The sequence below is a fragment of the Ptychodera flava genome, chromosome 11 (genome assembly GCF_041260155.1).
Source record: "Ptychodera flava strain L36383 chromosome 11, AS_Pfla_20210202, whole genome shotgun sequence".
In the NCBI taxonomy this organism is placed as follows: Eukaryota; Metazoa; Hemichordata; class Enteropneusta; family Ptychoderidae; genus Ptychodera; species Ptychodera flava.
The window spans coordinates 36189028-36215711 of NC_091938.1; the positions used below are offsets into that span (position 1 = coordinate 36189028).

General features: G+C 38.2%; 2 protein-coding genes and 1 long non-coding RNA gene across 6 annotated transcripts in view; 2 read left to right on the forward strand and 1 right to left on the reverse strand.

The window, feature by feature from the left end:
- Window positions 1-26684, reverse strand: part of LOC139144180 (uncharacterized) — a 104901-nt gene that overhangs the window by 59633 nt on the left and 18584 nt on the right. Inside the window, exons 1-2 of one of the 4 annotated variants that reach the window (XR_011554779.1) lie at window positions 6332-6535; window positions 1053-1155 (exon numbers count right to left, since the gene is read on the reverse strand). The exons of 2 other annotated variants lie outside the window; for them this stretch is intronic. This is a non-coding gene — a long non-coding RNA (uncharacterized lncRNA). Of the gene's footprint in view, window positions 1-1052; window positions 1156-6331; window positions 6536-26684 lie in introns of those variants that run through there. One more of the 4 variants, XR_011554777.1, reaches the window with a different exon arrangement.
- Window positions 1915-5160, forward strand: LOC139143140 (uncharacterized). Its single transcript, XM_070713282.1, has 3 exons — window positions 1915-2238; window positions 3244-3459; window positions 3970-5160. The coding sequence occupies exons 1-3, from the start codon at window positions 2046-2048 to the stop codon at window positions 4125-4127; spliced, it is 567 nt and encodes a 188-aa protein (XP_070569383.1). The 5' UTR covers window positions 1915-2045; the 3' UTR covers window positions 4128-5160.
- LOC139143186 (DNA-directed RNA polymerase I subunit RPA34-like) lies at window positions 17819-25600 on the forward strand. Its single transcript, XM_070713317.1, has 10 exons — window positions 17819-17961; window positions 18437-18548; window positions 19255-19374; window positions 19829-19883; window positions 20386-20520; window positions 21700-21935; window positions 22010-22602; window positions 24261-24319; window positions 24698-24816; window positions 25409-25600. The coding sequence occupies exons 1-10, from the start codon at window positions 17852-17854 to the stop codon at window positions 25598-25600; spliced, it is 1731 nt and encodes a 576-aa protein (XP_070569418.1). The 5' UTR covers window positions 17819-17851.

A 26684-nucleotide genomic window follows, 5' to 3' on the forward strand; every position in this document is an offset into this window, starting at 1 on the left:
ATAACCAGCAAATATTATTCAAGAATGGAGCTAGAAACTTTTCCAGCTCCATGATTCAAGCGAATAATATTCAATAATATTAAAGAATATTTGAACTCAAACTTTCCTGTTATCATCTTTAGTGTACGCACTTTGAGAAAGGCATACGAATGGGTCATGTGGTTTGGCGGCCTTATTGGTTACACAAAAATCTACAATAAAAATGAGATGACATTCAAAATTCTTCCTTACAAGATTAAAAGACCGTTTAAGCTCAAATTTTGTCATCAGTGCAATTACTTTCAAACATTGCAACTGCTTTGGCCCCGCCAACCCTGCTTGCAATTTTATTTTATTTTATTTTTTTTTTTTTTTTTTGCTTTGAGCCGTTGATCATGATATTAAACATGTTTGATATTCTTCTTCCTCGCGAGAAAAGTCATCGCCGTGTACCACAGAGAAGACATCACATTACAGTACAAAATGACCGTCCATACATGCAGCACTGAAAATAATACTTTTCTGCTTCGATCTTCACGCTCGCAGATAAAAAAATGTTTTTCGTAGACTTCGATTTTCGCTTGTTTTTGGAAGTTCCATCCGGACTTCTCCGAGTGCGTAATCTCTTTTGTCCGAGTTCTTAAATTTTGAAAACCTGGAGTCATATAGCGCAGGATAATGGGACCTAATTTCCACAGATTTACCATCAAAGTCTTGATAATTTACATATCCACTGTGATTTCCACGTATGTGCTTCAGTAAGAAAGGACGTGAAGTTTTTTCTCAAGGAAAAAATGTCAAACATCTTGAATATTTTTACTCAATGGTACAATATAGTGTTTGAAACAATATGTATTTCTACCAGTATGTTATTTACTTCAAATTATGCTGAATTAAATTGAGGACTATACAGTCGTACATTTCGAAACATTTACGGGTAGTCACAACGAGAGCACCACCATCAATTGCCAGTAGGAGGGACCCAGTGAGAAACAGCTCTCAAGCCAAGCGTTCGTTTTGTTGTCTCTTATTATTTCCTGTGAGTTTCTTGAACTGTAACATTATTTATTTACCTTTAATGATATTTATCATTGGACCGTTTTGGTTTTTTGTTGCATCTATGTTAATTCTGGTCATGGATAATGCCTTTTTGTCGTAGGATTTGAAGAACTGTACCTGTAGCGGAGAAAATGGAGTATGACTTGTCTTTTGATTTTCCAACGGTGTGTAAAATGTTAACGGCGACGCGAGAGCTTTAAGAGTTCCGAACAACGGTAGAATAATTTCTAAGACTATTCAGTTGTGTAGTTAGACACTAGGATTGAAGAAAATTACAAGGTCTATCGTTAGAATGTAATAAATAACCAAGTAAATCAGTAAACCTTAATTAAAATATATTCAGAGTGAATACGAAACTTTTCAAATGTAGATTAAATTTCAAACCAGTCATAAGAGAAAAGGAAATTTTATGGGTTGCTTGAACAAACAAAATATTTCTTTTTCTACCGATATTATCGCTTTTTCGAATACAGTTTGTCTTTCCCGCCATTAAACCTCGTTTAAATGTAGGAATAGAATATAGATTGTATTGGCTAAATAAATAAGAGAGTTTGAGTTTGAATAACCACACGTGATTCAGGCATGGTAAACTGTGGTGCAGTCTATTAATAGGCATAAGCTTCTTATGGCTTTAATGTTCTCACTGTGTTAATTTACATGTAGGTTATTCAAAAGCGGTGTCCGAGACTGGTCTGCTTCATGTCAAGGTACATTTCCCTTTCTACTGATAGAAAGGGCGTGTCGTATTATGCAAATTATCAAACACCAACCCCTGGTGTTGTGTAGTCACATGTATTGCGGTTATGGTCCACGTGAACCTCACAGGGTATTTCAATGTGCCCAAGCTGAGCATGAGATGGGGTGTCCTCATGTGACTTGAATGTCTACCAAAACAATATAATGAGGCCTGTAGATCGCTGTGGGTCATTTTCGATTATGACATCGCTAAGTGATTCAACTAGTAGTAATTGGAGTCAATAGAGAGTTGGGTGAACAATTCAATAACAATGCCCTTTAAATTCAGTCTGACGTATGTTTCGACAATACTGACCGTATTGTACCGGATATCACCGACCTTGTCTGACACTCCGTGTAATCACTGTGATAAAGGCGAATTCTGCGATACTCTGTTCGGCAACTGCCATGCCTGTAATCTGTGCGACGGACTGCCAGCTGAAGTCAACTGTAAACTATGCAAAGGTAAGCGATACGTTTGTTTCAGTTTGGAACAACATTACGCACAGTCGCTACAGAAATGATGAACGCTGAAAAGGTAATATGCGTCTCGAAAGTGAAAGACTTAAACTTTGCTCAAATTTTCCTCAATGACTACTTCAACTATTCTCTTTCATAATCAACAATAAAAATCGAAGGTCACCGTGCAAATTGTGGTACGAGAGAAACAAATTACAAAAGATTTAACGACATTTGAAATTCAAAATGGCCACCATCCCCATGCTAATTCTATGGGGAACGATAAAATTGTCGATTTTCGAAAAACTAAGCCGGTGAAAGATGTTTTTACACCGGGAGCTTTCAAGTGTAGCCCTACAAGTGGTGGATCACTATGAAGTTAAAGTAGGTCGATTCGTATGAATCCCGGATGCAATATTTGGATAGTGCCACTTTAACTGAATAGTAAGTTCCATGCAAAATAGGTCATTTTCAAAATGTTTCTTTTAAAACTGGAGGTTCTTGATGCCATTGGTAAGAACGTTTTAGAGAACACTAGTTTTCATATTTAAGCTGTAATCCGGACCAGCAGACATTGACAACATCACAGTTCACATGAGGTCATTCTGACTGTCTGTTCAGAATATGTCAGAACTAAAATTTTGTATAAGAACAGTGAATAGAAAAACGATTCGGCGATGTATATCTTTTGAAACATACTGGAAGGCCGAAGACACCAGAATGCTGGTATTTCAAGTACGGAAATTACCGTAACCCGACTTGTAACCTTCCACTGCGCTATTCATTCAGCTAACAGCTTATACTTCGTCCACGTGATCGTTCCATGATACCGGTATTTAACGTCGTGGTGACTACGAAAGTGGAGAAAGGTAAAAGCGTTGCCTTTATACGGATTGCGCTAAAATAGGAAACTTCGTGAGATATATAGGATAAGGTTTCAAACAGAATGTTTCATAAAATGATGACGTCATCTTCTTCTTGACAAATCATGGTCACCTGTTTATTTTGCAGATTCAAAACGAAAAGCACTGGTTGAGCAGATCAACGACGATGATCCTGATCATTCTGGTGCCAAAAATATTCAAAAGGACGTGTACAAATGGCTCTGGCTACCGTCAGGCTTTGCTGTGGCAGCAATAGGGGCCACAGTATGGCACTTTATCAGAAAACGTAGGAATTCAGAAATTCACTACAATCGCACTAACCAAGGCCATGCTGGAGTCCGTGGTGAGTTATGGTATAACATCAAGTTTTCAGCTCAGCTATTTCTAGTAAATAGTGACATTGACCCGATGTGTCGTCAAATTTGCCCCTCGTTAATTTACCCTGACAAGCTGTCCGTTCTGAAAAGAAGACAACGGGAAATTTTACACCCTAAGATTTTCCCCTTCTTTCCTTCAATCGATTACAGTATTCCCAAACTAGTAGATGTAGTCAAACCATAGACGGTAGAGAACATTTCTCTACTGTCTATGGTCATACTGACCCCTATTGTCTATGGTCAAACTGACCCAAGTGTCATAAGCGTGTGCCTTGAAAAGACCTTCTCTATTGCAGTATTCATATTATAGTGAGAACATTTACAACTTTGATTTAAGCCATCTATACTCATATCAAGTCAACTTTACTGCATGATAAATTGAATTCGGGGTAGCCTCTGTTTCATGAAATATTCCCATGGTTTACTGCTTTTATATGATTGCCTGACTATTACATTGTAATCTTTGTTAACTGCAGCTGTTCAAGAGGTGCTATGCCATGACCCGATAAACGAGACAGAAACTGCCGATCCCGAATTGCAGTCACTGAACGCTAGAATGCCGATGGTACATGACGAAGATAGAAATTCATGTTTCGAAAGCAATAATGTAAGAGTTGAAGAGACGGAGGTGTAACCGGAATGCATGTGGTGGTTTGAAAGACTTTACATTTATACAGAAGCTGTGCGTTTTTGTTATATTATGATATTGTAACACAGCTTTATGATGATGAAACTCTTGCCTACTATTACACGTACAGATTTAATTTAGCATCCATTTATAATCTCTGCCTGCCAGCCTATTTATACCGTTTATACATCGTATATGTTAATATATTTCATGTATTTTTCCATATATATATATATATATATATATATATATATATATATATATATATAAAACACGTTTGCAAAGGCACCATATCCGACACATTTACTATTTAATCGGCACTATATCAGAAATGATTTACCAGTGTAAGTGCCGTCATTCTTTGTTTACATGATGTGCAAGTTTACTTATTGATCTGACATAATCAATGCAACATAATTTATTCAGCTTAAATTTCTTGATTTCTGGATAAAAAGAACATGACAAATATTGAGAATATTTACAATTTTTTAAAGTAACACGTACTGCTAGGCTTTTTTCTAGAATAAAGGTTTACAATAAAAATACGTACAAAGTAACCATTGCAAAATAATTTATGGGCGCCAGCAAGATCTCAGTCTAAGAGTTGATGGCATTGCCTTCGGCTGTTATTTACATGTATTGGGTTAAAAATACGACACTATCTTAAAATAATTTTGTTTTGGATCAAATCTGTACCCTTTCGACTTTTGTTCGTAAAGCCAGGACTGTGTTTGATTGAACAGCTGAAGTGCCATGAAACCAATAAATGGCGGACACGGTGACATGTTGCTTTTGGCTATTATTTCCATGACAACATGCTCCTAAAAAGAAGTAATTTAGTTTCACTCAATGATTATCCCTCGCTCTTTGAGGAATCAATTATTATTGTTAAACACTTTAATTAGTATTTCATGAACATTTACATATCTATGAATGCAAATTAGCTTATATTGCCTGTATATTATTGATTGAATTGGTGTCATTTACGCATATTAGAGTTATCTACGAAATTTAATACTTTTAATATTCGTGTATAAAATAAAGGGGACATATTTGTGAAGATGTTCCTTTGTATTTTGTTTTTATGACCCTAGTACGTTTACGTGTTATCAATTTACAGTACCTATATCACTTGGTGCATTATATCTTGCTGCACTGCATGAAATTAGCAAGTTGACTAGCCTATTTAGGGATTTCATACTTTTTGCACAGATTAGAATTAATGTATCTCCTGATTTGTTCCCGGAGAATTTCCCTTGTACTAGCATCAGTTTGAATAATGTTAAATTACGGTGTGTCTAAAGAGCTTTTTGAACTAAACGGTCAGAAAACACCATTTACGACTTGTCACACGTCAGTCAAATTGCAAAGCACTTATACCCTTTGAATCTATGACCTCACAAAATTGTAATGATAGGTAACAACAGATGTGTCCGGGGCTTTGATTGGCCAACGTATAGATAAGACTGACATAGACCCACATTTATCTCTTGGTGAGGAGTTCGTAAACAAAATTGTATACCTAAAGTGTTTTATTTGTACTGAAAACGACCTAAGCACTTCCAATTCAACACAAGTAAATAAATATAAGTATGCCACATAGGGATTTTTAAGAAGGCGAGTTTCAAAGATCTATTTTAAAAACGTCATACGAAAATCTCTCCGGTGGTCTATCTGCACTGAACTTTGCGATACATGTATTATCAGTCCAAATCAGGTAAATAGCCCAGTTACATGGTACTGGCTGCGAGTGCTTGATATTTTGTACGTAAAGCTTTGGTTCGCTCAAGAATCATTGATGACGGAACCGCATTCAATTTGATATGTTTGGTGCAGGCCGGAGTACCTACAAGTGCCAAGGTACAGGCAGTGCATGGTCCTCTGGCTAATTACGCTTGTTCTGCATTTATAAATGTCTTTAAATTGTCTGCTGTGCCGCTAGAATGGTCAGGTCAATAGTCCAGTCAAAATGTGCGGTGGTTGCATATCTCGCGCCATTTTGAATTTGCTCATCCCTGGATCGCATTCTACAGAATACATATATAAACCAATGCTAGACAATACAAATGTTATGTCACTCCTATTGTACAAAGCTCACCGGAAAATACATTAATTTCGTCATAACCATATCCTGTAATATCTGAATGTTTAAGCAACAGATAATCCGTCGATCTCGAGAATCAAAACACAATGTTTCGTTTCAAGCTTACCTGGCTAGTGTAAAGTGGTTGTTAGTAGGTTTATGACGTGAAGTTGACGAAATATCGTTGTTGGAATTACCAGAGCAGTACCAAATCACTCTCACTTCTAAAGACAGTTAAACTATTCTCGTGTCCGAAAAAGGACAGTGTGAAGCAAGAACGTGCCTGTTCACGAGTAAATCTGCCACATTGCTGCTTCTCCAGGGTCCAACAGGTGGTTGTGCAAAAACATAGATGTAGCAATTCCGCGAAATGTGTCAATAAGATTGGTGATAACTTATTTACAACGTCCTTTTGACCCTACTTCATGAGGGTACAAAGTTCATACGTGTTTTTCTAATAGTTGCAATTGGCAGTCAATGTTTGGTGGAAGTCGAACATGTAGAACAAATTGCCAAATATGATGGCAATTACGACTAGATCTTCAATCTGAACTTTAGCAAACCATGTTTCCATCCTGAATTTTGAGGAATTGCGTCGATAAAATTTTTTGTCAAAGGACAACCACCAAAATTTGCAAATGAGAATCCGGTTGCACAATAAACACTTAGAGACAAATTGCAAGTGATCCAGTGTAAAAATATGAGAAAGCTATTTCAAACTGCAGCTGTTTGTGTGACTCTCAACGAATGGCCTTATTCGTCGGCATCCCTCCATTAAAATAGCAATATGGATAGTTGTTGCAAATTGATTGAACTAAAGGGAATCTTATAGGAATATGTAAATGTGACATCAAATATATTGACCACAACTATAAAAAGTAACACTATGCGTATGGTTTCTTCAACAGAAACGGCAGTTGTCAAACGAATAATCTATTTTGCTTGAGACGTTCAATACTGTGAATCTGATTATTCAACAGCACAAGGTTTTTTACAAAATTGTTATCATTCCCCATAACATTAATGCATTAGATATTTAACCATGAATTTTAGTGGTTTTTTGGCGTTTTATAGATCACGTTTCGTCTTACCCTAATGACATGCACGCATGCGCACACGGAACACATAGGAGATGCTACGGGGATGGCAAGTCGAGTATAAGCATGTCTTTATATAAATGCCCTTACAGGCAATACCGGCTTAAATTTTGTTTTTCTTCGGGTACTTTACAAATGTTGTGCACAGGGTGCGCTGTATTTGTGAAGTTTACGGTAACTCAACTGAGTTCACATTTGTGGTTAAAGGCCGCTGCGGCTGGACCCGGGATCGAGCGTCACGCTTAATTTGCATGGGTGGCGATCGGGTGTGGTCTGTGTGGTTGTGTATAATGTGTGTAAGCACGGTCCCTCTATCACCGTGGTGTACGTTACTGTTTGGAGCGTTGATAATTTATTTGCTCTCAAATAAGCTCAGATCAGCTAATATGACTGTTAGCGTATAGCTTCTTTGAACAACCTTGAGCGCAAGCAAGTAGCCCAGAACTCTAGAAGAGCAGTTTTACACGATCAGAGTATACAATGAATGTACATATACCAGCTTACGTTGATCGTGTTTTTCCAGTTTCAAAACGACGTTCTAAGTTTAAACATGAAACGTAATGGGCATTTCCAAATTATACATATCCAATGATCCGCATAGTTACTCGCTTTTAAGGAAGAATGCGAATTGTCTGTGAAATACAAAAATTACGATTTGAAATTGTCGATTTACCAGCAAATTAACGCCGTCCTAATAATGTCATTGGTGATTGATAGAAAGGACGATAAAGACATTTACGTGATGAGACATGTGGGACTGCTTAAAAGAATGAAAGATGACATTTTTGGGCGTAGAAAAGTCGTTATTCAGTAGTTCTATGCTGTACGTTACAAATAAAAAACAAACAAATCGGACTTGGCTGTTATGTCAAAATCACTTTTAGCATGTGCAGTTGAAACAGTGCGCACATCGTCACTTTTTCTGTCAGAAAAACGAGTTATCTAACAGGCAGATGGACTGGTAAATTTAGAAATCGTTTTCTTTATTAAGTTGATTTACTCATGACAGACTCATAGTGCCCGTTGCTTCATTCGTTTGTCATAAGTTGCAACGGACGAAAACGCCATCCTTATATATCCACATATAGAGAAGTGAATGACATCGCAGACCTACTGTAGCTATACAAGTATTGCAGTCCTAACAATTAATGCCGTGGTTCTGGTGGCGGTAGTCACTTATTTAATTGCCGAAAGAGGCCATTTTACCTCACCAGCTGATTGGGGGAGGTGCTTCCCAACAGTATGGAGGTAATTTTCGAAATATGTGTAAATACAGTAAGATGTTTGCCATTCCGTTGTGCAATCTGAAGTGAACAATGTTCACTAGCTTGCAGCTGGTAAATTTTGCCCGCCTCGGACAATTTTCATTACACTTGGTAGCAATGTTATTTGTGACGAATTCCAAATTTAACATTTTCAGTAATGTAATTTTCCATATCGTCATTGATTAGCAAATGTCGGACACTTTTGTATGTCTAGGACGAGATGGGTTAGTTTTGAGTAACACGAAAAATAATTTGGCATTGTGAAAACTTCATGATATGAAATATTCACTTTTGAATATCCAGAAAAATCGTACCACAATCTACACAGTCTTCCGTTTCAGGTTTGCAGTCATTGACTTCTTCAGTTATTTTAGTCTACTCAATTGAAGGCAGTGTTGAAGGGAGACACCAAGACCCATGCAGCTTTCGCATGGAGACACGTAAGAAGTCAAACAGTCTCTTGTAGAGGATTGATGAGTAAGTATTTTTGTACGACGTGTGAGATAGCTGATTAAAGCCAGCAGCCATAGTTTCGCGAGCTTGAGCAAGCTCACATGACCACATTCGTCTTTGAGTAAGTCAGTTTCCATTAGCAACGTCGACACACAAATTAATGAGTAAAAATCGTTTCCTAAGTGGCGACAGCAGCCGTCTACACAGAGATGCGACAGTCAGGTATAAGCTGAGTTACACTGGCAGGTGAGAGGAATTCCTGTGTCACGTAGGATCAAAATCATATGGTGCATAAGACAATGGAATTTTTCATGGTCCATATATATGTGTTACTTCAGCTTGAAGAAATGTATCTTATAGAGCTTTATGATAATATTAGTCGCGATAAGAAATCAATAATTTTTGTATGTCTTGTACATTACCTTTAAGATTACGTCAAAAATGCTCCTGACAGTTCACTCACTGCTACCATAACTTGTATACCTTGCTTTTTATCTCATGACGGTCGCCATCCTTGCCTAACAATTCCATAGTAGCGTTTGTCACTCTGGTAAGTTTAGAATATATGTAAAAGTTGTGCCGTGGATTTGATAAAATGGACATCTTAATAATGCAGAACATTCACGTGCAAACTATACCGTCGACACATGGATGTAACGTGGTATTTTACATTTGGCGAGCATCCAAATTCGATTATATTTAGCCCATGCATTTTAAGCACAAAGCAAATTTTAGATGTCAAAGTAATTCCAATACCCACATCATTGGTATACAATCCAGACTGTTTTTCAGAAAAATGGAGAAAGGTACTTGAATTACAAGTAGAGTGCCAAATATTACTGGCATAGCTTACTCAGAGACTGATATGTAACTTTAAGAGTGTTGATTCAATGTTGGACTTTTACGATATAGGCCTACAACGTGATATACAATGGGGATTCCCCAAAGGAAAAAAAACACGGTTACAACATTCCTATATTTAATGCAAAAGGTTTACTAATATGATCAAAAGACAACGTTGGAACCTAAACCATTTCAAATCACTTCACCAGTGAGAGCAGTACGCCAAGACTTTCAGAGACGAATATTTTTCTCCAAACATGTCATCAACCAACATTTTCCTTATATTTAAAAGTAGCCAGGTAATTTCAGAAAGTAGACGGGTAGACTGCGAGGGAGCGAAGCGACCGAGGGGAAGAGCGCGAGAGGGGTGTCCCTCCTCTCGCAAGGCGAAAAATGAAATTTTGGAGTGGAAATGGTGTTCTCTGGTGGCATCTGAGGTGACATTTGACTAATTCATTGAACATTTAGCTGAGACGGAAACAGTACTTTTTTGTGTGTCTTAGACGTGGCTCATATCCAATTCAATGAGAAAAGAGTTAATGAGGGACCACGTCAAAAGATGGATGTCGGATGAAAAACTTAATTCTTTAAGTTTTGTCCCACTCCTTGAAACTTAATTGATGAATATTTATCAGATGTTACCATTTTCTTTACTGTGATAATTCCAATCATACTTAAAACACAATAAGGATGGAAAATTGACAATAACGACAGTATTCTAATGAAAAACACATTTACTTTTGTTAAAAATACTTATCGGTAAGATAATTCACAGTAATGTAAACACATGCACCGATATAAAAATGTCTATTTCAGACAACTAGAAGAAAAAGAAGTTTTCTAGTTGCAATTACGGCAACGTAAGGAGCAAAAATATGTAATTACATCATCATTTCTTAAGAATTCTCAACAAAATCAAACTACAATATCGTTTTTGTCGGATGAAAAACTTTTAAAGAATTTAGATTTTTATCCGACATCGATCTTTTGACGTTCTTTAGTAAAATACTATATCGATGAACATTATTATCTAAAAATGACACCAAATAAAATGATATATCCTGACATACCCTTAATTTTAACAGTGCGTATACACGCAGACACCTATAACGTATTAGAAGGTAGACTTCGGAAACACAGCTACCTGTGTCTGTGTTATTAATATGGCTAGTTTTCAATCGGATCGGCAACACACATGCCTGTGACCGTGGATTCTAGTACGTAAAAATAATCAATGAAAATAAAATACCCATTCAAATAAACCGTTGGTTCAAAAAAATTTCAGTTCTAGCTCATTTTTTTAAATATAGAAAATGCGTCGGTATTGCTCTGAACTTGACTTGTTGAGAAGATTATCATACTCGTAGTGACGTTGGCAGCCAGCGCGGCGGCGGAAAACCAGTACATGAAGCTTGCCACCCCGGGGGGGTAACTCCAATAATAATAGTACGGGGGCTTCTCACGAACATGGAAACCCAAACTGTTGTGATACCAGTTTTGAGCAAAAAACCTACCCTTTCTGATACCTAGTTGTGGAAAAGCAGCTATCTGTTGGCAGGGTAGCGTGAGTTGCTATGCAGGTCAAAGGTCAACCCCGCAACGAATATCTGTGGTGGGGTTGACCTTTGACCCGCATAGCAACTCACACTACCCCGCCAACAGATAGCTGCGTTTCCACAGCTATGTGATACCATACAATACCATACGTATACAGATACGACTCACTCGCCTTGCGTACCAGGGGTACTTGTACCAACAGTCAAACCGACAGATCGGAAATTTTGATGGTAGATCTGGGATGTAGATACATGGGTTTCCAGTGTTGATAGCATGATTTTTTAACTAATGTCAGTTTGTGTTTAAAACCGGACCCTTTCTCATACCAACACCTTGTGAAAAGTATACCCTTTCTGATACCAAACAGTGCAAAAACGACCCCTTTCGCGCGGACCCTCCCCGTATAGCCATCTATGGAGTTACCTCCCCGGGCTTGCCACTCTCGTGAACTTCGAATCGTTGATCAAAATCACATCTTTTCGGTGCATAAATAAACTAAATGTATTGATGGAATCAAGTATACCTTTTGAACGGGCTTTCTTTGGGAAAAAATATTCCATCGGCAAGGTGCCAGTGGCCGACGCAACATTTCTTTTTGATGCCATCGTTAACAGGTTAAAGATGACCTAAGATGACCTTCATACTAATCAAACCAATCACGCTGCTCGTAACAAAGGCAACACCACAGGCGCGTCCATCAGCCAATCACACTATTTAACAAGTGAAAGATCGGGCTCAAAAAGCCACAAATGGGTATTTAGAAACTGTTTTATGTTTGTGCAGGTCAAAGCGGGGAAAGGGGTCGCGAAACTGCTAATCGTACGCGTTCCGTCTAACAGCTGGCAGTGCGATCCAGAAATTAATAGGGCTATAAAAACTATCTTATTACGTTAAAAGTAGCCTGGGAAAAATGCAAAACAGGCGGGTTATTTACCCGGCACCCGGCTTCTAAGGACAACACTGACCACGGTGGTGTTGTTAAATCAGGCTCATGGGCGTGTTTGCTCCTTTTTATCAGATATTCTGATTTTAATTCGTCCTAACATCATATTGCATATAGAGAATGAAACAGGATTTTAATATGTTGATATGTGGGTGAAATGTTTCACTGACATGTGACATCAAAAGTTGTGTACATGCGATTAAGATTACACATTATGTGAGACCACGAGTTACAAAGCGTCCATTGTTAACACTCAGCCAAGGTGTGAGGGAAATACCCACACACTTGCAAGTGAAAGCGATTACGCGCGCACCACTGGATATTAGTTCGTCTTGCACTTAGAGGATCTCGGTCAATGTTGCAATGTGGCTACCCGCCATTGAAAATAATTTATAGCGTTAAGCCCTTAGTATTCCATTTACTCAAAAGAGATTGTCAACTTTTGGCCCCAGATTATGAAAGTTTGCATTTAGCTATTGGATAATGCAAGATCTCATAGAGGGCATGGGTTAGGGGAGAACCATTTGATTTCTGGGGGTATGGAGCATTTTGAGAAACAAAAATTGTCACCAGGTGAAAGAGAAGAAAAAACAATTGATCCTGTCATGGCCTGAGAAAAATAAAATTGTCATAACAGACAGAAGTGAAAAAAAAATTGTCACAATGCACCAGAAACGAGCAGAATTTGGAAACCTTGTTCTCGTGTATTCTTTGCCGGCGCGCCGCCATAGGCGGCGCAAATGTTTTTACCACTAGCAATTCTTATGGGGTTTTTTTTCAGCACTTATGATATAAGCATGCACAACATAGGTCTACTTTACACCTCAGTGCACTCAATGTTTTCCTTCCCTTTTCTGACCTAAGAAATCATATTTCAGGATTTCTGTTGCAAGATCTCAATGGCATAGGCACTATCTAAAAGGGACTATTTGACTTCTGTAAATTGTGAAAATTTAAAACACAAGGCAGGAGTCAATAAACTAGTATTAAAACCAATATATTACCAATATATCCCCCTTGGGTCTTCTAACAGTTTTACTGGAAAAAGACAAATTGAAAAGACCTCTCAGATTGCACTACACTGCACCATGGTGCACATCAATTTCTCAAAATTTTCACAGGATCTAGGGCAAAACTAAACTTTTGTTAATTCATCCTTTATTATCAAGAAACATGTTTTAATTGACCTCAGTTCAATGACATAGCATATTCAGGCTTTTCCTTAGAAGCTGACAGCTGGAGAAATGACACAAGAAGGGGAAAGATTTTCCGTTCCTGTATATTCATTTGTATTCAGTATCTGGCAAACAGAACTGTTCTTCACAAAATGTATTCAATATCGCTGATCAAACAAAAATGCAAAAAATATCAGTGTTCATTGTCATTTTCAAACAGTTTTACTAAGTGCAAAATAAACTGAAACTCTCAGATTGCACCATTAAACACATCAATTTTTCAAAATTTCCAATACGAGAGGGGAACCCCCCCCCCCTCACGTGCTCTCCCCAATAGGGTGTTCTAACAGTTTCACTAAGTAAAACTAATTAAAAACACCTCTCAGATTGCATCAGACTGCACCATTGCACACATCAATATCCTCAAAAATTTCCGTGAAAGATAGGGGAAAACCCCTGTAACACTCTCCCCCTAAGCCTCTCGCGTGTTCTCCCCATGTACTTTCAAATTCTGCCCGGTCAGATATCCTGTTGAAAACTCTTTCATATTACCCATCCAAATTAAGCAATTATTATATGGTTAGATACTGGTTATAGCGTGAGCTTTTATATCTTTATTTTATTGTGACTTTGAATTTCATTTTGATGGGTTCGCCTTTTTTGAATCATCATGAGATAACTGAGGATGGTCTAGCAGGGTATATCAGGATTTAGAAAGGTCTTTACTGTTGCTGTATTTTGTAAATTTTACAATTACATGTATTGTATTTAACTAATCTAAATGGGTGGGTCAGTCAAAATTTCAGAGTTAGATAGGGAGGTTACTCAAATTCATCATGGTTGGCAGGGGGGGTGTCACTCGAAATTTCGGAGTTTCAGGCCGTAAGTAATGACGGCTCCCGGGTGACAGCTCCCTCATATACAACGCATTACAAACTTGATGACCAATAAAAAAGAACTTGCCCTGCTACTCCATTTAAAAAAAAAATGATGCAGGTGACAGAAGAAAAAAAATGCTGTCACTCTGACAGGAAAAAAAAATTGCTCCCATACCCACTTCCTCCATAAACCCCCCCCCCCCGAAATCAAATGGTTCTCCCCTTATCACCAGATTGTACCTCAATTAATATTTCTTATCGTGCTGCACTTTATGTCAACATGATGCATTTTTCTCTTTCGAACTGTCATTTCTTCATTGTTTGAATAGAGATTCCTACGGGTCTTCTGGTCACTTCAGTCACTTCGGAATCACTAATATTTCTAAAGTTTATTACTTAAATTACTAAAATCGACAAGATAGGGAGTCAGATTCTTCCGGTGTTTCTGGCCCCTCTTAACACACGCAAGTTATTACGTCAGTACAATTACATATAAAAACTTTGGCTTGAAATAGCCTGTAAATTGAAGACAGTTGCTGGAAAAGACTTTAGAAAGGTGAGTGTGGCAATGTCATGACATGCAATGTTCTTAGTGAGTTAAATGTTTGAACGGACTTATGGGTCTTACACGTGATCAAAATTTGACATGAGCCAAGCTCCCACCACAGGCTTGTGTAGGCTCTACTCTACTATATATTATATGAGGTCATACTTAAAGCCGCCGTTCTCAATCCCAGGTTCGCGCATTAGTGGGTGCTCCACCCTATCAACATAGTATCGTTTTCATGGTTTTGCGTCAAACGCTATTATATTAGCAGATTTACTAACATAAAATATTCACGTGGAACGTCGATTAGCGCGTTAGAATACGTACATTTTTGCATGAGCCTGAGGTGCTTTCACCGTACGTGGTCAAAACAGATTTCACCAATTGCAGCTCTGCATGGCAGGGCTGTGTGTTACCGGCGTTACACGGCCTCCCGGTATCCCACCACAGGGAGGCCGTGTAACGCCGGTAACACACAGCCCTGCCATGCAGAGCTACACCAATTGCAGCAGAGTGTCTTGGCGCCGGATGCGGACCAAGATTGATGCGGACACTGTCCACGATTTACAAAATTACTACTACAAGTCAATATACTGGTCAATCTGATTATCAAATGTAGAGAACGGCGACGTCTCAGTACTTGCGCGGTTTTCTCTTGCTGAGAGGCGACAGCAAGAGAAAACCGCGCAAGTACTGAGACGTACGTCGCCGTACACCCAGTGTGACAGTTTCCGGACGACCTCAGTTTTCGGACATTTTAATTTCCACGTCTTTGTCGTGTAACGACGGGTTTCATCTATGGAGACTGTCGTAAATTGATAAAAATAGTGACATGCTGTTACACTCACTTCGCTCCGTATCGATAGCGTTTTACAGCTCATGTGACCTCATAGTTAAGTCAGGTGACACTGTTGTCCCGTTTTCGATAGTTTTTTTGGGTAGAAGCTATTGAGTTCGCTACGAGCGGCGGTCACAAATTGTCGTCTGACACCGCGTCAGTGATATTGTCAACATACTGCCGTCAGGTCAAAGTATCTGAAATTTTGACTAAAGTCCTGATTTTAGCATTGAATTTTGAAAATATTCTTTCCATTGTTCGCTACGATTGCATGTAGCTTTAACGAAAACTGCACAGTTGTTTCTAGGAAAAAAAAGTACATTTAATGAACGTAAGAAGTGTACAAGTTTTCGGACAGACATGTGAACCCTGTACCTGTAGATCATTGAGAGGCTGTACGCTGGATAGAGGACAACTATTCTTTTCGCTTTCCAAAGTTTAAAAATTGTTTTTTAGTTTTATTTTTTACGGGCACAGTAAACATACTTTTCAAGTCCAAACTTTTCATGGCTGCCAGGCATGTGGTATTTTTCTTCGACAGGCATGACGATCTCGGGACATATACGTTACGGTAATTTCCTGGTATTCGCACTGCTGTTAACGATGGCTTCAGGGAATCCTACTCCATTAAAATGTTCTGACTGTCTGGACACTGCTCAGTGTCTCGCCACATTTTCAATGTCTGGATGCATTTCATCACACTGTTACATAGTGTCATCGTTTCATTCAGTGTCCCCCTTCAAAGATATTGTTAATAGGCCGAAAATAAGACTTGCCATACGTCTATGCGTCTTTTCTTCAATCGAAAGGACCATGTCACACAATGGACGTGCAATAACCCTATGGAGACAATCAACCATAACGCATTTATTTTATTATTTTTGTCGTTGTTGGTGTTGTTGTCATTGATATCATTGTTGTTGTTGTTAATATTAGTATTAGTACCAATTCTAAGTGAAAATCCGTAAACTAGTAATGTTATGCTTTACTATCTGTCCGCCTACTTCTCCCTAACACTTGCCAACCTATAATATCCTCCCTCATACCCTATCAAACACAAAGTGTGAAACTAGCTTCATGCTGTATGTCCCTGTAGCTTCAATTTCCAAAATTTCTACAAATTACATCAGGATTGCTGTTAAAATCTTGACTCCTGGGCCAAGCCTAAATTTTCAACTCTCAACCAACCTGGCAAATACCGTACGTGTCACACAATGTGTAACAAGCTGGCAAATCAAGTTTTCACAATGTATCTTGCCCTCCGTCATCAATAATCCTTTGAAAAACCTAGCACCTGGTTTTATGTGATTCAAAAAATGAACTTCCAATGACAAAACCTGGCATATTTAGTGTCATGTGATTCAAAAAATGAAATCAGCAAACCACGTGGCGTGTACTGAAATCATTGGTTCACAATTACGATATAGCTGTAAAATAATACGCTTTCAACTCTAGAATTTTTCAGTACTGTCTAGAATTTTTCAGTCCTGTTTGGGCACACTCTGCAAAACCACAATATAATTATCATTTTTCTACTGGTATTATTACATACTGCAATTTGTAGTGCCTTATTTGTAAAGAGTGTTGACAGTGATAATGTAAAAATGATTTCAGTACAAGCACGAGGGACCGTGGTACAAGTCACACAATTTTGACCATTCAAGGGTCTAGGTAGGCCTAATATATGATACAAATACTACTACTACTACTAATTCTACCTAAACTATTCTGACTCTTAGAACAGTATTGATCAACCTGAGAACAGCAGAACAGCTGAAGCCCAGTAGTACCATATTAAAAGATAACTTTGTTTTGCCACTTTCGAATTCACATGGATGCACAAGGGTTTCAGACATAATGACATTAGAGAGCTATAAGAATGATGGAAACTGTGCCACAATTGATATTCAATTTATGATTCATAAGATTCTCCACCATATGCGGTGCTCATGGTAATATGCACCGTAGATGTGAAAAGGATTGAGGTAAAATTTTGAATTTTTCATAATCAGACGGACAACACCATAGCAGATCGAGATACACGATTGACCATGAGTGACCAGGAAAGTTCCAGCAGTGGGAGCAGTCGTGAATCTGAGTCTGAATCAGAAGTTGAGGCTGACTCAAATGAAGGGCCACCACCGACTCAGACAAAGATGAAGTAAGTTCAAGTTAGCTTGATATCTTTGAGTTTCTTAACATACTGTATTCCTGTATAAAAAGTTGTTCTAGGCTTTGGATAGATATCTGTACCTCCAAGCAAATCCTAGGAATAAGTTAAGATAACCAAAAACACAACTTCTTGATTTAGGGACTATATTCAGGTATATAATGCCTATATTACTGCTGAAATTGTGGCAATTCTCTATTTAGACGGTTTGAACACTTGAAAATTTACTTGAAATAATAGATTTCAAGATACCATTCTTCAAAAAGAATGGTAACACATATAAACCACAATTTTTTATGTGAACCAATTCTGTGAAGGGTTCACAGCAGCTGTCCATCCCCCCAGCTCAAGTTGACATCACCAATTATTGTTGCAATATCAAATATACACTTAGAAGAATTTAAAAGTAAAGTTTAAAACATTCCATGCCTTTTATTTTTTTTAATTTTGCTCAACACGTACACAGGTTTGATTGCCCCGATGACTTTGCAGAAGTGAGTTACCACGACAGCAGTGGTCCAACAGTGGAGGATGTTGGATCGGGCAAAGAGTTGTGGTTGATAAGGATGCCTTATAATGTAAGTTTCCCCATTTTTAGGTCTTGATCAGTCACCATGTCACAAACTTTGTAGACTCTTTCACACCTTGAATATTGGCTACGTAGTGTTGCTATACCTTCCTGCTCTCAACAAGTTTTGAAGTCTAGCTCAGCGAACTGGCCTAGTTTGTTAAGTTGTGCTACACATTGTAAGAGGGCCAAGCCTCTTTCAACCTGACCAGTGATGAACATCATTGTAAATAAAGTAAAGGAAATAAGCTGTGTAGTGGATAAAGTGCTGTTAAAGAAAGCCTTTCAAATGCCACTCATAATCACATCATGTTGCGGCATGGTACAACTCTATTGTTGTTGATCAGATGGTGAGCAATACACAGAAAAATATGGATATGTAGAGGTGTACATGTAATATGTGTTGATTTTGATGGCAAATTTTTTTCAGATGTTCAAAACATGCTTTTATCATGTTTTATTCAGCAAGTTTGATGTGAAAACAGCTGGGAACACTAGTTGAATTCAGTTTAATACATGTAGGTAAATCCCATGAACTGTCACTGCAAATGTCTATTGGTGTGTTTCTCAAGTTATAGAATAAAATCAAAGCTACAGAAAATAAGCCATTGTAGACACATTGTTCTGTTTGTCATGTATAGTTTATATCAGTTTAATGGCATGTAACAGTCATCTTACCAGCCTGTAACGATGCATTTCAATCTGCTCTTTTATAGTTTGATGCAAGCAAACTGAATGGTCAGACTGTGGTCTTGGATGGAAGTCAACGTATTCTTCAAGAAGGTGACTCGGATATAGCATATGAAGTCCAGTCATCGACAACAAAATTATCAGAGGTAACTCTACTACAGTTCTTTGATAAGAATTAACACTCCCAAGTAATTTACTTATTGGAGATGAATCAATTTAACACCTTGTTTAGATATGAGTTACACATTTGCTTGTTCTCTTTCTTCCAAAGGCTAACAGCCCACAATGGTGCTACTCCGGAATAAGAAGAAAGTGCAGTGTTTTACAGATTCAGTTTGCCCAAAAGATCATGTGATGGTGGTACAAACCAACCAATGTGTACAAATGTATACGGAAAGGCACATACTTCACTACATGCATTTGTACATGTTAATCGGTTTGATGGTTCATTCAATTTCCAGGGCAATTCTATTACCAAGTTATAATTGAATGTATATGTAGTCAAAAGTCATTATGGCCAATTTTCAATAAACCTTCAGTGTTACACTACAGTCAAAATAGGATTACCATACTCTTTCTTCTGTACATTTTATTTCTCAGACTTCCAATCTCAACGTGCTGCTGCCTTCAAAAAAAAGCAAGAGACTTGCTCCAGGTAAGGACTAATTTCTGATGAAACCATTCATCAAGAGGTCTGTCAGTCAAAAAAGTATAGAGAGTTAAATAAATACTAACAAACTTTTGCTACGTTTGCAATCCATGTGACCATAACAATGACAAAAATTTTCCTGAGTTTGGCCAAGTTTGACATGCTATCCAGTAAGTTTCTAAGTGTTGTTTAGCAAATGGAACAATCATCAATTTTATTGGTAATATGATATTGCTAAGTCTTGATGTGATTGCTTTCTCAGATTTCATTTTCAAATGATTATGTCAACATGATATAGCTTTGTCTCTTTTTCCCATGTTATTTATATTGATCAACAGACTAAGAGTTGGTGGTGATGCGCTTTACTTTACCTATTCAGTCTTTTGCTATAATTGCATATAACTGTCTTGATAATGACACTTAAATAAATATAGTTTTCGTGGAATAATACCATCATACAGAGATACTAAGTGAACACGTTCTTTGTTCATACTTTCGTGAATGGCAGCACCTCCAATAAGTGGTCAGATGAATATTATCCAGTCTATAGATATACCACCGATGAAGATACCACAGCCACCGGCACCAAAATATACAGAACTACCAGAGGGAGTTAAACTTAGATATAAACCATTCGGCTCACGTAAGTGTGATTTGATCTGTATTGCCTGGCCTAAATGAAGTTCACACTTTCTATTACTTCATCAGACTGTGAAGCATTCTACAAGTTTCTCAAGTTTGCACAGTGGTGCTTTTTTACTCTTTGTCATATTTCGTTCCCGTATCATGAATCTCTGTAACTTTTGATGGAGTTTTAATTGTTTGTGATTTTGCTTTTTTCAACGTATGGTTGGTGTTCTTCACCCAAAATCAATCCCACTGTTCAAATTCTCAATGCAGCCTGTACAAGTGTAATTCCAATGTTATTGTTGACTACTGAATGTTAGTCAGGTCTTGAACTTTCTTTCCAACAATAACATTGCACACTGTGCATTCTTGGTTTCGGAAGAATAATAGTTTTCATTTGAATGCCTTTTAGGGAGAAAAACAAGAAAATGTACCTGATGTATAACTGCTGTAAGGAGAACAAAATTAATGACAATATTGTGCACATATTGACTGACCATTAGAGTAACAGCATAGGTCTGTTTGCTGGAAGCCTGAGAGTTGTTCCTGTGGCAATGAGACCATAGGTGGAGGGAAACAGACTGTTTTGGGGCAACTCTCAGGCCCAAGGGAAAAGAAATGTATGCTGTTAAGTGAATATGGCTGGTTAATATGTGTTTTGTAACACAACTCATCCAACTTTTTGAGAAATTCCTCAGTTATCATCACTTGTCTCAGTCATAGATGACATTGCCGTCTTCTTTACACATTCAAGAATGTGCACATACATAGATGACTTTCAAACTTCCCCAGTAAAGTTGTTCCGAACTGTTAATGTAACGAGTTAACAGTTTTAGAAGCTGTCCAGTGGTGACTTGTTCTTTGCATGCATCAGTGTCAAAATCATGTATACTAGTGATCTGTAACCGTAAATTAACAATCACAACAGAATGTTTGGACCAGGTGTTTTCACCCATTAAAGGTATACTGTCACCTGTTCCAATTTTGCCACAGTTACCATAGAAAGAGAAAATATTACCAATCACAGATTTTTAGCGGGTGGCCGCTTTTTAAAAACAGCGCCCTCACATGGGCATTTTGAATACCAAGGAATGCCCCTTTGACCATATATGGGCATATTTAGATTACCGTTGACTGTATATACCTTTAACTGTCAAACCTTCAATATCACTTTTGCTTATGGTTTGCACAATAGTGACGCCTACACCATCAAAGGCGGACACAAGTACACAACAACAGGATGACAATCTGGGAAGGAAATCAAAAAGACTTCAAGAGGAAAATAAGGAAGAATCTGTAGAAACAGAGGTGGACGCATCAAAGAAAAAGAAAAAGAAGAAGAAAAAGAGAAAGAACACAAGTACACAACAACAGGATGACAATCTGCAAAGGAAATCAAAAAGACTTCAAGAGCGAAATAAGGAAGAATTGGTAGAAACAGAGGTGGACACATCAAAGAAAAAGAAAGAAAGAAAAAGAGAAAGAACACAAGTACACAACAACAGGATGACAATCTGCAAAGGAAATCAAAAAGACTTCAAGAGCAAAATAAGGAAGAATCGGTAGAAACAGAGGTGGACGCATCAAAGAAAAAGAAGAAGAAAAAGAGAAAGAACACAAGTACACAACAACAGGATGACAATCTGCAAAGGAAATCAAAAAGACTTCAAGAGCAAAATAAGGAAGAATTTGTAGAAAAGGAGGTTGACGCATCAAAGGAAAAGAAAACGAAGGAGGAAAATGGAAAGACTGAAGAGAGAGAGGAAGCAGTTGTTGAGACACAGACACCAAATCTGCGCAAAAAATCTGATAGAGGGAGGAGAAGAGAAACAGTAACAGAGCATTCGTCTACCAAGACAGAGTCACCAAACACAACGAAACTGAATGATTTGTCTAAAACAAACAGAGGAGAACAGGCAGCACATCCTGGCAGAACAAAGGAAAGGTCATTTGATTTCACAAACATCAAATGTAAAGAGGACATTAGCTCTTCGAATAATGAGACTGATGAAGTCTCTAACAGGGAAAAGAAGAAAATGAAAAAAGGTATGAAGAGGAAAATGACAGATGAAAGAATGAACTCCCTAGTAAGCCAAAGGTATGTGCAAAATATTATATAATGAGGTAGTAGTCAGATTTTCCCCTTACAAAAATATCCTATACCAGTCCTATAGGGTAGAGGCATGTAGGGTCTTATAGGACATCAGGCAGTAGTAATCTTACAGGATTTTGGAACGCAGTCTTACAGGGAACCCTATAGGGAGCCCTATAGGGGGTCTTATAGGGAGCCCTATAGGGGGTCTTGTAGGCAGCCCTATATAGGGGGTCTTATAGGAACCCTATAGGGGTCTTGTAGGGAGCCGTATAGGGTACAGAATATGCTTTACATATTGTTATCATACTTTCTAAGAGATTGAACTCGCACAAGGCAAACAAACTTCTGTAAAAGAGTGCAGAAATTTTGTTAAGTAAGGAATAACTCCTGATTTTGCTATAGGTACCAATGCAATGAAACTGCAAAACTCACAAAAGTCAGTCAACTTACAAAACAAGTAATTATAAACATGTAGTTTATTTCTAAAGGAATTAAGATTAACAATCAATCAAAACAGAAATCAATGCATTACATACAGGGACTACAAAATATAAAGCACCTACACATATGAATGCAAGGCCTACCTTTGACTTGTCACCTCAGCCAAGTGCATTATTAACTGAATAGATGTGTATCTTAACTCACGTAATTAAGAGGTCAGTTCAGTTGATGCTGCAATGTCGATTCTTACCATTGTGACATATTAGTGAGCTCCCTTCTCCATAACACTGTTAGAATCTTGGTAATGGACCTTGGATCCTAATGTTCCATGCAATTTGGAGTTGAACTTTAGTACTTTACATTAACAAGAGCCATGCATGTTCACTGGTGCACTGCCTCAAGTGCAAATGAATAATGCGTGGCTGTACTATTATGTAATCAGCCCATTGTAAATGCAGGAAACTATTTACATAACAAAGCAAAGGCACAGGTCAGCTCACTTGACCTTGGATCTAACAAAGAGAGTCTTTGTCTGTGTACAGCCATAACATGTACAAACGGCAAAAGGAATACAGGGTTTTACATGACGCGCATTTCTGCGTCCTTTACGCATAAAACCGGACGCAGGACCCCTCAAAAACTAAACCACGCGTCCCTTGGGACGCAGCAATATCTGTTGCTGGTGTACACCTTGCGAAGCTGCTGAACACGTAAAACACATCCCAGTAAACCTTACCGACCCCGTACTTTAATGGAATGCTCCATAGTGCATTGGTCTCCACTGTTTCATAACCAATGGTAACCGCGGAAACAAATTCTATTGCTGTAAAAAGTTACTTTCAAATGTAAACTGATTCTTAATTGGTCGATTTCTTGTTTGTGTCGATTAACACATGTTTATGCATGCATCATGGTGGGTCGTGTCAAACAGGCCGATCTGCGAAGGTTTTTCGGCGGCCGCAGCAACCAGCACCATGCAGGTTTGGTCGAGGCCGAAACGGCAGCTACGCCATGCGATACTGATACATCAGGTCCCCCGACCAAGTCAGCAAAATTACGAACATTCAACAGAAGTTGACTCAATAGATTTACTATAAATGGCTTCGATATTCTGAAGACGAAACGTCATGGAATGCGGTGTATGTTTGAAAGCGAATGTTACATGCCCGTTCATGGAAGGTTTTTGTAATTTTCAACATTCAACTCTCACTCGTCATCAGGACTCGAAAAGTCGTCTCACAAGCGTTAAATCCTAAGCATGAGGACCGGCAGTTGCAGGGTAAGAGCACAGTTACGAGTGGAGTGATACGTAGCGATAAGAGTAACGAACTCGAGGCGTACACTGCACAATTACGTACTGTTTACCTGATCGCTAAACGTGACCTTCCATGCGATGTATTCACTGACATCATTCATCTGCAGAATCTGAACGGCTTAGACATTGAATATTACAAACGTCCTCAGATAGTTATGGAGTTTGAAGAGTGTATTCAACGTGCGATCGAGAAGTCCCTGATTGATAGCATACATGCAAGTGACGTCATCGGTATAATGTTGGATGAGACTTGTGTTGTGACATTTCATTCATAAGAAACTTGCAATATATGTTCGATATATTCAGAATGGCGAGGCGAATTTTTCTTTCCTCTGTAACCAGCAATTACAGATGCCACTGCTGCAGAGATTGAAAACGCCTTGATTGAATTTTTGACTAGGAAAGAAATCTGTGACGCAGCCGTGGACAAAATATATGGACTAGGAACAGACGGGGCGGCCGTAATGACCGGCCGTTTGAACGGGTTGGGTGCAAAATTAAAAGCCAGAAATCCCAACCTTGTTCAAGTGCATCGTGTTGCACATTGATTGAATCTTGCTGCTTCCCAAGCAGGCAGAGATATTGAATATTGCAAAGAATATCATAATATAATCCATTCATTGTATAAATACTTCATTGACTCTAGTGTGAGATATGACAAACTTAGGGAAATTCAAACTCTGTTTGAATGGGAAAACAAAACAAATTACTGAGGCTACATTCATCAGTTTTGAGCCAATTGCCTTGGCACTTGCAAGTGACAAAAAAGGGGGAAAGGCTGATGAGCTGTTGAAATTTATCTCTAATTCATTGTGTCTGCTATTCACTGCCTTATTGATTGATGTTCTTACTGTCATTGGAATTTTGAGCCTTACATTTCAGAAAGATTCTGTCACCTCTTATATCAAAAAAAGTGTTCAGTCTACTAGGGACACATTGAATAGAATGACTAATGATTCACACACTGTCAGAGACGTCTTTAATGATTTGGGTGATGTTCCTGGCAATGGTCAGAAAAACACATACAAAAACATTCAAAATACTGACAATCAGCCACTCAGACAGAGGTTCTGTGATGCAAGAGAAAATTATATCAACAAACTGCTGCAGAATTTAGATAGCAGATTTCCAGATGATGAGATGAATATTCTGGAGTGTTTTGATCTGATTCTCAACCCACACAGATATCCTGAAAATGTGGCCAACCTACCTGACTATGGGTCAACCAGCTTGATCAACTGTTGATTCATTATAACAATACACCAGGTATTGATGCTGATAGAGCTAGGGCACACGTCCTTGTTTACAAACACTTCACAAGATCTCATAGGGAGGCACTGAATTTTGATATGTATATCAAGCTGTTGCTAACTGATTTTACAGAGGAGTATCCTGATTTTGCCATTCTTGCTAAAATTGCTCTTGTCATACCAGTGTCTTCTGCCCCATGTGAAGGGGCTTTTCAGTACAAAATGCCATCAAACAGAGGGCACGAAATAGACTCAATCCTCAAAGGCTTAATAGACTAATGTTCATCAAACTGGTTGGCCCCATCATAGATGGTTTTGACTTCATGAACACTGCTACTGTAGGTTATTTGCTGAAGGAGCTGCTGGCAGAGTGTGAACTCAAACCTACTGGACTTGCTAGGTGTATGCCATTTCAGAGTATGAAATTACTTACCTTCTTGTCAATTTGACAAATTTGAATATTTGTTCAAATTTCACGTTGTGAACTTGTCATTAAAGTTATGAGATAATATCATGAATAATGTTCTTTGAATTGATCAATGAGGGCCCTCAGTATGAACTAGAATTTTCATGTAGGAATTATTTTAAGAAATATGCAACTATTTGCTGTGTGTTTTAATACTAATTGAACACAGTGAAGACCATGGCATTGATAAACTATAAAACATTTTTGTGAAATAAATTGGGACCCCCATATTTTGATGTAGGACTCCCATTTTCTAACACCAGGAGTCCCAGGGACTCTCAAAAGTTAAAAGTGATGTAAAACCCTGGGTTAATATAGTATGTTCCTGGCATGTGTGTGTAAATAGAAATAGCTTTTGAGAAAGGGTATATGAGAATGTGTAAATTCTACAGACTATTTTCGTAAGGGAATAATTATAATTATAAACATTACTCAAACATTACTTGTTCAGTTTTACAGTCCTAAAAGTCAGGCAGAATCATCTTGTAGGGTGTCGTGTAGGGCACAAATATAAGCCTATAGGACTAGTACGAACCCATAAGACATGACACATAAATCCTACAGCACAGGTGTTGTCCTATAGGACGAGTGCTATAGGATGGAGGTAGCCCTA